This window comes from Poecilia reticulata, chromosome 17, assembly GCF_904066995.2.
Source record: "Poecilia reticulata chromosome 17, P_reticulata-male-v2, whole genome shotgun sequence".
Taxonomy (NCBI): Eukaryota; Metazoa; Chordata; class Actinopteri; order Cyprinodontiformes; family Poeciliidae; genus Poecilia; species Poecilia reticulata.
Genome location: NC_088846.1, coordinates 30,902,523 through 30,912,996, shown reverse-complemented (window position 1 = coordinate 30,912,996; position 10,474 = coordinate 30,902,523). Strand labels below are relative to the sequence as shown.

The following is a 10,474-nucleotide window of genomic DNA, read 5'->3' as shown; positions in this document are numbered from 1 at the left end:
TTTCTCTTACCTTGGAGACGTTTGGAGACATTTTCCCTCTCGTCTGAAAGGCTCCTTCAGTTCTGAAATGTAGGTTGGAGTATCAGACTGAGATGTAATAAGGAATGATCACACTGATAGGGCAGTACATGACACCAAGTTAATTTTCAGATCATGAAACAAAGATTTTGTTTCAGATCATGAAACAAAATCTTAAAGTGAACCTGATTCAGCCAAAATGCTTGATGCCTGAAATACTGACGTTTCATTTTATGACTGTGCTTATAACTAAACATGAAGGAGGAAACGAATCTAGAAAAATACTGGAAGTTAGAGGTGTGGCAACACCAGGGGAAGAGGATTGGATTGACTCACACAGTGAAACCTGTTCAGAGCATCAGCAGCTGCACAGCAAACAAACCTTCTCAGCAACTGAATCAAGTAGTGGTGAGTACGAATCCTGATATTTACAGCGTTTCAGCGTTTTACTAGCACAGCTTTCAGCAGCAAGTTTCATGAAGTTCTGATTAGATTATCTTGGTAGAAAGATTAGTCACTGAAATTCATAATACATTTTGAATTATTCTTTTGTTTTTTTATGTTTGTGGCAACTATAGATAATAAATGATCCATTCTTTATAATGGGCTTCTTACTATGGCAGAAGGCCTGCACAGAGTAGCATGGGGCTATCTCCAGTGTTCAATCGATTAAAGGGCGTGGCCGGACAGCATGAAGCCAATGGATCAGCTACCTAAGCTTTAAAGTTTTGAAACTTTGCCGTGCAGGATTCACAAATGAAATGATGCGTTCAAGGCTGGCGAGAAGCTCGGATGTCTAAGAAATATCATTGAAATGTTGCGTTCAAGGCAAGAGTTTTTAAAATGACAGAGACCTTGTTTTAAAATAAAATGTAAAAATACATGATCTCACCCTCAGAAAATGGTTTGTGATAGGTATTTTCCGAGCCAGCTGCCCACCGCACGTTCTGGTAACTTCCTGTTTGAGCTCGTCTTTTATTATCAAGGAAAAGAGGAAAGATTGGAAAGCAAGACGGGAGAAACAAACTCCTGCTGCACATAGGCAGTTTCTAAGGTAGGGAGCATTCGGTTGATAAGAAGGCAGCTGTGGAAACATAATTTAAGGTCTGGGAAACACAGTTAGCTGTTTCACATGCGGACGATCTAAAGTAATGATCTAAAGTAATAATAAATGTTTGATGTAAGAACAACAACACAAAATGTTCTAACAGATCGTGTTGTGTTCATCATGTGAACTCTGTTCCGCCATGGATTCTAAATCGCTCCCACAAAATTAGCACGTTTCAGTAGTACAGCTTAGAAAGTTAATATTTCTAGAGTCCAGAAACTTTAATATACATGCATGTCACTTGTAGCACAGTGTTCTTGGGTTTCTTGGCCAAGTCAGGAATATGGTATTTCTAGTAAATCTGGTAAAGCTCAGATATCTGATCTGTTGTTCTTACAATTCTAATTCTAAGATATCCCAGCTTTTCACCAGCCTTGAACACATCGTCGGATTTATGAATCCCAGGCAGGTAGATAGGCGCAAAAGGCAAAAGCAAGGCAAGTTGATCTGTGCAGGTTTATTGACTGATCCACAGTAATTAGGTCACATGTATTTGCCCATTTATATACATACTGTAGTGATGATACCTGTGCAGTTTGAAACGTGTAAATTTGAGCAAATTTACACATTTGTAAATGTTGAGATACGCTTTTATGCATTGTACACATTTGTGAATTATGTTGCACACTTTCAAATCTTATTGTGATCTTTGTGAATCTTTTTGAGACATACTTAGTTTCGTAGATCCACTCTGTGTCCACATACTGATGAAACACTGACTTTCTTAGGAGCTGCGATGAAGAAAGAAGACGTCTTGAACACTTTGAAAGAATTAGGTCAGAAAGAGTTTGAGGAATTCAAGTGGTTCCTGGAGCAACCTGAGACTCTCCCTGAACTCCCAGCAATCAGTAGACAAGACCTGGAAGGAGCAAATATTCTCGGCGTTGTGGACTTGATCGTGCAGACTTACACATATGATCGATGCAGGGAGGTGATCTGCATGGTTTTAGAGAAAATAAAAAGAAATGAGCTGCGGAACAAATGGTTAAAAGATTGAATGGGAGAGACGGAGGCTGAAGTTCAGGAGATGATCCAGGAGAGACGACTGAAGATCCAGGAGATCAGAGAGTCGGTGAAGGTCAGTAGAGATGCTGCAGACAGAGAGAAAGCAGAAGGTGTTCAGGTCTTCTCGGCTCTGATGGAGTCTGCTGAGAGAGGCCTGAAGGAGCTCCTCAAGGAGATCCAAGACAAACTGGAAGCTACAGAGAAACAGGCTGAAGACTTCATCAGAGATCTGGAGCAGGAGATCTCTGAGCTGAAGAAGAGGAGCTCTGAGGTGAAGCAGCTCTCACAGGATGAAGATCCCCTCCACCTCCTCCAAAGCTTCTCCTCCCTGAAAGATGCTCCACCCACCAAGACCTGGACAGAGGTCAGAGTTCATCCACTATCATATGAGGAGAATATGGTGAGAGCTATGGCTCTGTTTGAGCAGAATAAGGAGAAGATATTGGAGCTGAAGAGGATCCAGCAGTTTGCAGTGGATGTGACTCTGGATCCTGATTCGGCTCATCCTAACCTCATCCTGTCTGATGATGGGAAACAGGTGAAACATGGAGATGTGAGGAAGAATCTTCCAGACAATCCAGAGAGATTTTCTAAGTGTGTGAATGTTTTAGGACGACAGAGTTTCTCCTCAGGCAGATTTTACTTTGAGGTTCAGGTTAAAGGAAAGACTAAATGGGATATAGGAGTGGCCAGAGAGTCCATCAAGAGGAAAGAATTTAAACCACTGAGTCCTCAGAAAGGTTACTGGATTGTTATATTGAGAAATGGAAATGAGTATTCAGCTGCTGTTGGATCTCTAATCCGTCTTTATTGTCATCCTGGTCCAGAGAAGGTCGGGGTGTTTGTGGATTATGATCAGGGTCTGGTCTCCTTCTATGATGTAGATGCTGCAGCTCTGATCTACTCCTTTACTGGCTGCTGCTTCAAGGAGAAACTCTACCCATACTTTGGTCCTGGTCTTAACGATGGCGGTAAAAACTCTGAACCTCTGGTCATCTGTCCTGTTGGTCAGGCTGATTGTTGATCTGATGAAACTCCATGAGGAATGGACCTGTGCTAGTGGTGGGGAGGTGAGCTGGGAAACTGTCTTAGCTCACCTGAGGACATCATTAGCCCTCAGGTGGAAGTAAATTATTCAGTTCACATCTGGATTATTTACTGCAATTCCTTCTCTGTTTCTGCACAGGTTCAGCTTAATCTGAATTATAAAGTCTAAAATACTGTTAGTTTATAAATCACTAAACGGTTTAGCACCACAATACATTAAAGATCAGATCAGACCCCTCAGGTTCTGGTTCTGGTTCTGCTCTGCAGCATTCAGCTTCTATGCACCACAAATCTGTAACAAACTTCCAGAAAATTGTAAGACAGCCAAAACACCGACTTCCTTGTATAGAATTGCTTTTGAAACATTATAAATTATACATTGATCAACGATTAATGATTTTTAATAATAACGCTCAATAAAATGTAATGCTTCAATCGCTGACTGTGCGTTCTATGATTTTGTGTTTTTATGATGTAAAGCACCTTGAACTGCTTTGCTGATGAAATGTGCTACACAAATACACTTGAACTTGAACCACTAAAATTTGACACTACTACATTTCTGTTTTCATTTTGTGAAGAAGGAATTTGGACTTGTTTTCATCTGAGGTATTCGTGTTGTTTCCCTCAGTAGTTCTTGGTGCAGCGCCCCCAATGGCCAGGAGGGGAACAGGTTTTTCATATAGTTTGGATCATTTACTGTGCAGTTTGAAAGTGAATCACACCTGCTGAACATGTAGCATACAGAGCTGTGGCGATCAATCGGCCACCAATCACAATCGGTCGATTTCCGTCAGAAAGTGTATGACTGGTGGTTGCAACTGATCTCCTCTTTCCTTCACACCGAGAAAGCACGCGGCGATAAATCCTAAGCGATGTGGTGCTCTGAGTGCCATTTCACTTTGGATGAATGTTTCCTGACATTTTGTGATACAGGTAAGGTTGTAAGATTTATTTGACTCATGGATAATTTAGGGTGCTGACAACCTGACTGTTAAATATTATTTTCCTGATTGTAGGTTTTTCAATTTTCCTTTTGACTGAATAGCTGCTGTAACATCACTGCAAGTATTTTGCATGTTTGTCTAAATCAGGTGAATTTATTGCCAGATAACTTTTTAATTTTGCCAGACAACATAGTGGCATTCATACCTAAAGTGAAAATTTAACAGCCAATTCAGGTAATCGGCAGTAATTGGCCCTCATGGGTGATCAGTATCGGAATCAGCAATAAAAAACCTGAATCCATAGCATACATAGTAGCAAAGGTTGCAATTTTGGTTCCCCAGGCAAACCGAGTCTACCAGACTGTCAGGTGTGAAAACACTCCCATTCTTACACAGTAGTTAATACATTAATTGTCTTTCGCTGAGTGTCCTCAGGACACTGAGGTGTGCAGTTCAACCAGTGGAACAGGATGAATGTTTTGATCTTTAAGAACAGTTAAAGCCCAAGGCTTCAGCCGGCACTGCAGCTGGGCTGAGTTCAGCTTACTCAAGGTCACTAACAAATTAATTTTGGGATCATGAAACAAAATATTAAAGTTAACTTGATACAGCCAATTTGAAACACTGAAGTTTTAGTTTACGACTGCTTAAAATGAACATGAAGGAGAAAACAAATCTAGAGAAATACTGGAAGATGGAGGTGGGGCAACAAGAGGGAGGAGGTTTTAAAACTCGCTGAACTGAAACCTTGTCAGCAGAGCCGCAGACCAGACAGCCCGTCTCAGCAACTGAATCAAATATTGGTAAGTAAAACTCCTGGTATTTACTGAATTTCAACAAGTTGTGCAGGCAGCAAGTTTCATGAAGTTCTGATGAAGCTTTTCCAGCGTTAAATAGGAAAAGAGTGTGACTGGACAGGTCTTTAGTCCATCACCGGACAACACAGAGATGCAGGACAAACAGACATTTACGCACCAATACCTCAGGACAGTTTAGGGAGACCAGTTAAACCAGTCACGTTTTAGACCTGGGGGAGGAAGCTGGAGTACCCAGAGGAACTCAGACATGGAGGGAGAACATGGAGACTCCATGTGGAAAGGCTGGAATTTGAACCCATAACCTTTTTGTTGCCAGGCAACACCAGTGGTACTACAGAAAAATAATAATTCAAAGATTAAATTTTTAATCATTTTTATGCATGTGCTACATATAAATGTAATGTAGATTGACCGGTAAATCGAGAGCTTTGCTTTTTGGCTCAGCTCTCTCTTCACCATGACGGACCGGTACAGCGCCCGCTTCACGGCAGACGCTGCCCCAATCCGCCTGTTGATCTCACGCTCCCTTCTTCCCTCATTCGTGAACAAGATCCCCAGATACTTAAACTCCTCCACTTGAGGCAGGACGACCCCCCTGACCCGGAGAAGGCACTCTACCCTCTTCCGGCTCAAGACCATGGCCTCGGATTTGGAGGCACTGAGCCTCATCCCGGCTGCTTCACACTTGGCTGCGAACCGCTCCAGTGAGAGCTGCAGATCACGATCTGATGAAGACAACAGGACCACATCATCCGCAAAAAGCAGAGATGCGATCCTAAGGCCACCAGAACGGATCCCCTCAACACCTCGGCTGGTCTAGAAATTCTGTCCATAAAAGTAATGAACAGAATCGGTGACAAAGGGCAGCCTTGGCAGAGTCCAACTCTCACTGGAAACGAGCCCGACTTACTGCCGGCAATGCGGACCAGACTCTGACACCGGTCATACAGGGACCTGACAGCCCGTATCAAAGGGCCCGGTACCCCATACTCCCGGAGTACCCCCCACAGGACCCCCACCGGGGACACGGTCGAACGCCTTCTCCAAGTCCACAAAACACATGTAGACTGGTTGGGCGAACTCCCAGAACCATCCAGGACCTGCTGAGGGTGTAGAGCTGGTCCAGTGTTCCACGACCAGAACCAGAACCACACTGCTCTTCCTGAATCCGAGGTTCGACTACCCAACGGACCTTCCTCTCCAGGACCCCTGAATAGACCTTACCAGGGAGGCTTAAGAGTGTGACCCCCCTGTAATTGGAGCACACCCTCCGGTCCCCCTTTTTAAACAGGGGGACCACCACCCCAGTCTGCCAATCCAGGGGAACTGCCCCCGATGTCCATGCGATATTGCAGAGTCGCGTGAGACAACGCAACCCTGCAACATCCAGAGCCTTAAGGAACTCCGGGCGGATCTCATCCACCCCCGGGGCCCTGCCACCGAGGAGCTTTTTGACCACCTCAGCGACCTCGTCCCCAGAGATTGGAGAGCCCAACCCAGAGTCCCCATGCTCAGCTTCCTCAACAGAAGGCTTGTTGGTGGGATTGAGGAGGTCTTCGAAGTATTCCGCCCACCGGCCCACAACGTCCCGAGTTGAGGTCAGCAGCACACCATCCCCACTATAAACAGTGTTGGTGCTGCACTGCTTCCCCCTCCTGAGACGCCGGATGGTGGACCAGAGTTGCCTCGAAGCCATACGGAAGTCTGTCTCCATGGCCTCTCCAAACTCCTCCCACGCCCGAGTTGTTGCCTCAGCGACAACCCGAGCCGCTTCACCCGCCGGTACCCATCAGCTGCTTCTGGAGTCCCACAGGCCAAAAAGGCCAGATAGGAGTCCTTCTTCAGCTTGACAGCATCCCTCACCGAAGGTGTCCACCAACAGGTTCGAGGGTTGCCGCCGCGACAGGCACCAACAACCTTGCGGCCACAGCTCTGATAAGCCGCCTCGGCAATGGAGGCACGGAACATGGTCCACTCAGACTCAATGTCCCCCACCTCCCCCGGAACGTGTTCGAAGTTCTGCCGGAGATGGGAGTTAAAGCTCCGTCTCACAGGGGACTCCGCCAGACATTCCCAGCAGACCCTCACTACACGTTTGGGCCTGCCAGGTCTGACCGACTTCCTCCCCCACCACCGGAGCCAACTCACCACCAGGTAGTGGTCAGTGGACAGCTCTGCACCTCTCTTCACCCGAGTGTCCAAGACATACAGTCGCAGATCCAATGAAACGATGACAAAATCGATCATAGAACTGCAGCCTAGGGTGTCCCGGTGCCCATATGGACACCCTTATGCTTGAACCTGGTGTTCGTGATGGACAATCCGTGACGAGCACAGAAGTCCAACAACAGAACACCACTTGGGTTCAGATCGGGGGGGCCGTTCCTCCCAACCACGCCTCTCCAGGTCTCACTGTCATTACCCACGTGAGCGTTGAAGTCCCCCAGTAGAACAAGGGAGTCCCCAGGAGGGGCACTCTCCAGTACTCCCTCTAAGGACTCCAAGAAGGGTGGGTAATCTGAACTGCTGTTCGGCCCGTAAGCACAAACAACAGTCAGAACCCGTCCCCCTACCCGTAGGCAGAGGGAGGCTACCCTCTCGTTCACTGGGGTGAACCCCAACGTACAGGCGCCAAGATGGGGGGCAGCAAGTATGCCCACTCCTGCCCGGCGCCTCTCACCGTGGGCAACTCCAGAGTGGAAGTATGTCCAGCCCCTCTCAAGGAGACTGGTTCCAGAACCAGAGCCATGTGTCGAGGCGAGGCCAACTATTTCTAGCCGGAACTTCTCAGCCTCGCACACTAGCTCCGGTTCCTTCCCCACCAGAGAGGTGACGTTCCACGTCCCAAGAGCTTCTGCAGCCGAGGATCAGACAGCCAGGGTCCCCTCCCTCGGCTGCCACCCATAGCACAATGCACCCGACCCCTTTGGCCCCTCGGACAGGTGGTGAGCCCATTGGAAGGAAGACCCACGTCTCCTCTTCGGGCTGAACCTGGCCGGGCTCCATGGGTAGAAGCCCGGCCACCAGGCGCTTGCCATCGTGCCCCACCTCCAGGCCTGGCTCCAGAGTGGGGCCCTGGTGACCCGCATCTGGGCGAGTGAACGCCAGATCCAAAGTTTGTGTCCATCATGAGGGGTCTTCCTGTGCTCAACCTGTGGCACAAAAGTCACATCGTACCAACCAGAATCTCATGTTTAGTAGTTAGGATAGTCAGGTTCATAAAACATAAATACTTTATGTTGTACATATCATTTTACATTGTAAGAAGTATTAAATCTTTTACAGAAAATCATAGCAAATAATTTAAGCAGGCATCAATCCTTGTCCATTGTTCGTAAAAACTTTTACCATCATTGAATTGCAGTTGGCTGCTACATAAATCAGTTTATTTCACAAGGGGCCATGTACATCGCATAATATGCCAGAATTAGCCATAAAGAAGTCAGTCATTGTAGTCAGTCTAGAATGAACCAAAGATAGGCACCAAACCACACCTCCACCTCACTCCAACCCAACTTCTCTAGAATAGAAAATGCTTGGATGGATGTCTATTCCTCAAACCTTCAGCATGTTTTAATTATATTATCTCTGACTGCAAGTAAAGCTCTGAAAATCTTTAATTAAAATGAAAACACAGCTAATGTCATTCAACAGTAAAAAGTTGTTTACTGTAAAAATGGTTAGCCAGATTATGTCTCACTTTGCTTTCTGACTTTATCAGGAGCTGCAATGGCAAAAGAAGGCATCTTGAACACTTTGGAAGAATTAGATCAGGAAGAGTTTGAGAAATTCAAGCAGTTCCTGCAGCAACCCGAGACTCTTCCTGAACTCCCAGCAATCAAGAAAAAATGCCTGGAAGGAGCAAAAACCCTCGACATTGTGGACTTGATGATGCAGACCTACACACTTGAACAATGCATGGAGGTGACCTGCAAGATTTTGGAAAAAATAAATAGGAATGACCTGTGGACAAGATTGCCGTGTTATAAGAATTCAGAAAACGTGACGTGTCTGCAGCATGATAAACCTCTGGAGCTGTTCTGTAGGACCGACCAGACATGCATCTGCTTGGTCTGTCCTGTTTCAGACCACAAGAACCACGAGTTTGTTCCTCTGAGAGAAGAATCTGAAGGAAAGAAGGCAGAGCTGAGGAAGACGGAGGCTGAAGTTCAGGAGATGATCCAGGAGAGACGACTGAAGATCCAGGAGATCAGAGAGTCGGTGAAGGTCAGTAGAGATGCTGCAGACAGAGAGAAAGCAGAAGGTGTTCAGGTCTTCTCGGCTCTGATGGAGTCTGCTGAGAGAGGCCTGAAGGAGCTCCTCAAGGAGATCCAAGACAAACTGGAAGCTACAGAGAAACAGGCTGAAGACTTCATCAGAGATCTGGAGCAGGAGATCTCTGAGCTGAAGAAGAGGAGCTCTGAGGTGAAGCAGCTCTCACAGGATGAAGATCCCCTCCACCTCCTCCAAAGCTTCTCCTCCCTGAAAGATGCTCCACCCACCAAGACCTGGACAGAGGTCAGAGTTCATCCACCATACTATGAGGGGACTGTGGTCAGAGCTGTGGCTCTGATTGAGGAGAAAATCAGGGTGAAGATGAAGATGATGATGGAGGCTGAGATGAAGTTTGTCCAGCAGTTTGCAGTGGATGTGACTCTGGATCCTGGTACAGCTCACCGCAACCTCATCCTGTCTGATGATGGGAAACAGGTGAAACATGAAGATGTGAGGAAGAATCTTCCAGACAATCCAGAGAGATTTTCTACATATGTGAATGTTTTAGGACAGCAGAGTTTCTCCTCAGGCAGATTTTACTTTGAGGTTCAGGTGAAAGGAAAGACTAAATGGACTTTAGGAGTGGCCAGAGAGTCCATCAACAGGAAGGGAATAATCAACCTGAATCCTCAGAACGGTTTCTGGACTGTTGGGTTGAGAAATGTAAATGACTATGAAGCTGCTGCTGGACCTCCAGTCCGTCTCCATCTCCATCCTGGTCCAGAGAAGGTCGGGGTGTTTGTGGATTATGATCAGGGTCTGGTCTCCTTCTATGATGTAGATGCTGCAGCTCTGATCTACTCCTTTACTGGCTGCTGCTTCAAGGAGAAACTCTACCCGTACTTTGGTCCCAGCCTTAATGATGGAGGTAAAAACTCTGCTCCTCTGATCATCTGTCCTGTTGGTCAGGCTCGTTGTTGATCTGATGAAATGATGAATAATAAATCTGCATGACTGTGGTTGAAGTCCTGATGGAGAAATGAGCTTGGAAACGTTCTTAGCAGGAAGTCAACAGTTCAGTTGACAGCTGGATTATTTGCTGCAGCTACTTCTTCTCTGCTCTGAACACTTTCAGCTTTTGATCAGATAAATAGAGCAGAACCCACATGTAGAGGACTCAGTCCTCTATATGGTCGTCACAGGTTCGAGTCCCAGCCTGATGACCTTTTGCCGCATGTGTTTCCCTCTTTCATTATCCACTTTCCTGTGTGGTCAGACTGGAGAAAACAAAAAAACCATAAAACCTTTTTGCATTT

General features: G+C 46.2%; 1 protein-coding gene and 1 pseudogene across 2 annotated transcripts; both read left to right on the top strand.

The window, feature by feature from the left end:
- The first annotated feature begins 270 nt into the window (after positions 1-270).
- On the top strand, positions 271-3,613 carry LOC103460622 (E3 ubiquitin-protein ligase TRIM39-like; annotated as a pseudogene). Its single transcript, XR_014084431.1, has 2 exons — positions 271-426; positions 1,855-3,613. The product of XR_014084431.1 is annotated as an E3 ubiquitin-protein ligase TRIM39-like (transcript).
- Positions 3,614-4,609: 996 nt separating this feature from the next.
- Positions 4,610-10,474, top strand: LOC145548137 (E3 ubiquitin-protein ligase TRIM21-like). The gene is made up of 2 exons (XM_081598830.1): positions 4,610-4,928; positions 8,665-10,474. Exon 2 carries the CDS (start codon positions 8,673-8,675, stop codon positions 10,137-10,139), a length of 1,467 nt encoding a protein of 488 aa, XP_081454956.1. The 5' UTR covers positions 4,610-4,928; positions 8,665-8,672; the 3' UTR covers positions 10,140-10,474.

Excerpts from the sequence above, each read along its gene's own strand:
- LOC145548137 (XM_081598830.1), top strand. The coding sequence starts at position 8,673 with ATGGCAAAAGAAGGCATCTTGAACACTTTGGAAGAATTAGATCAGGAA.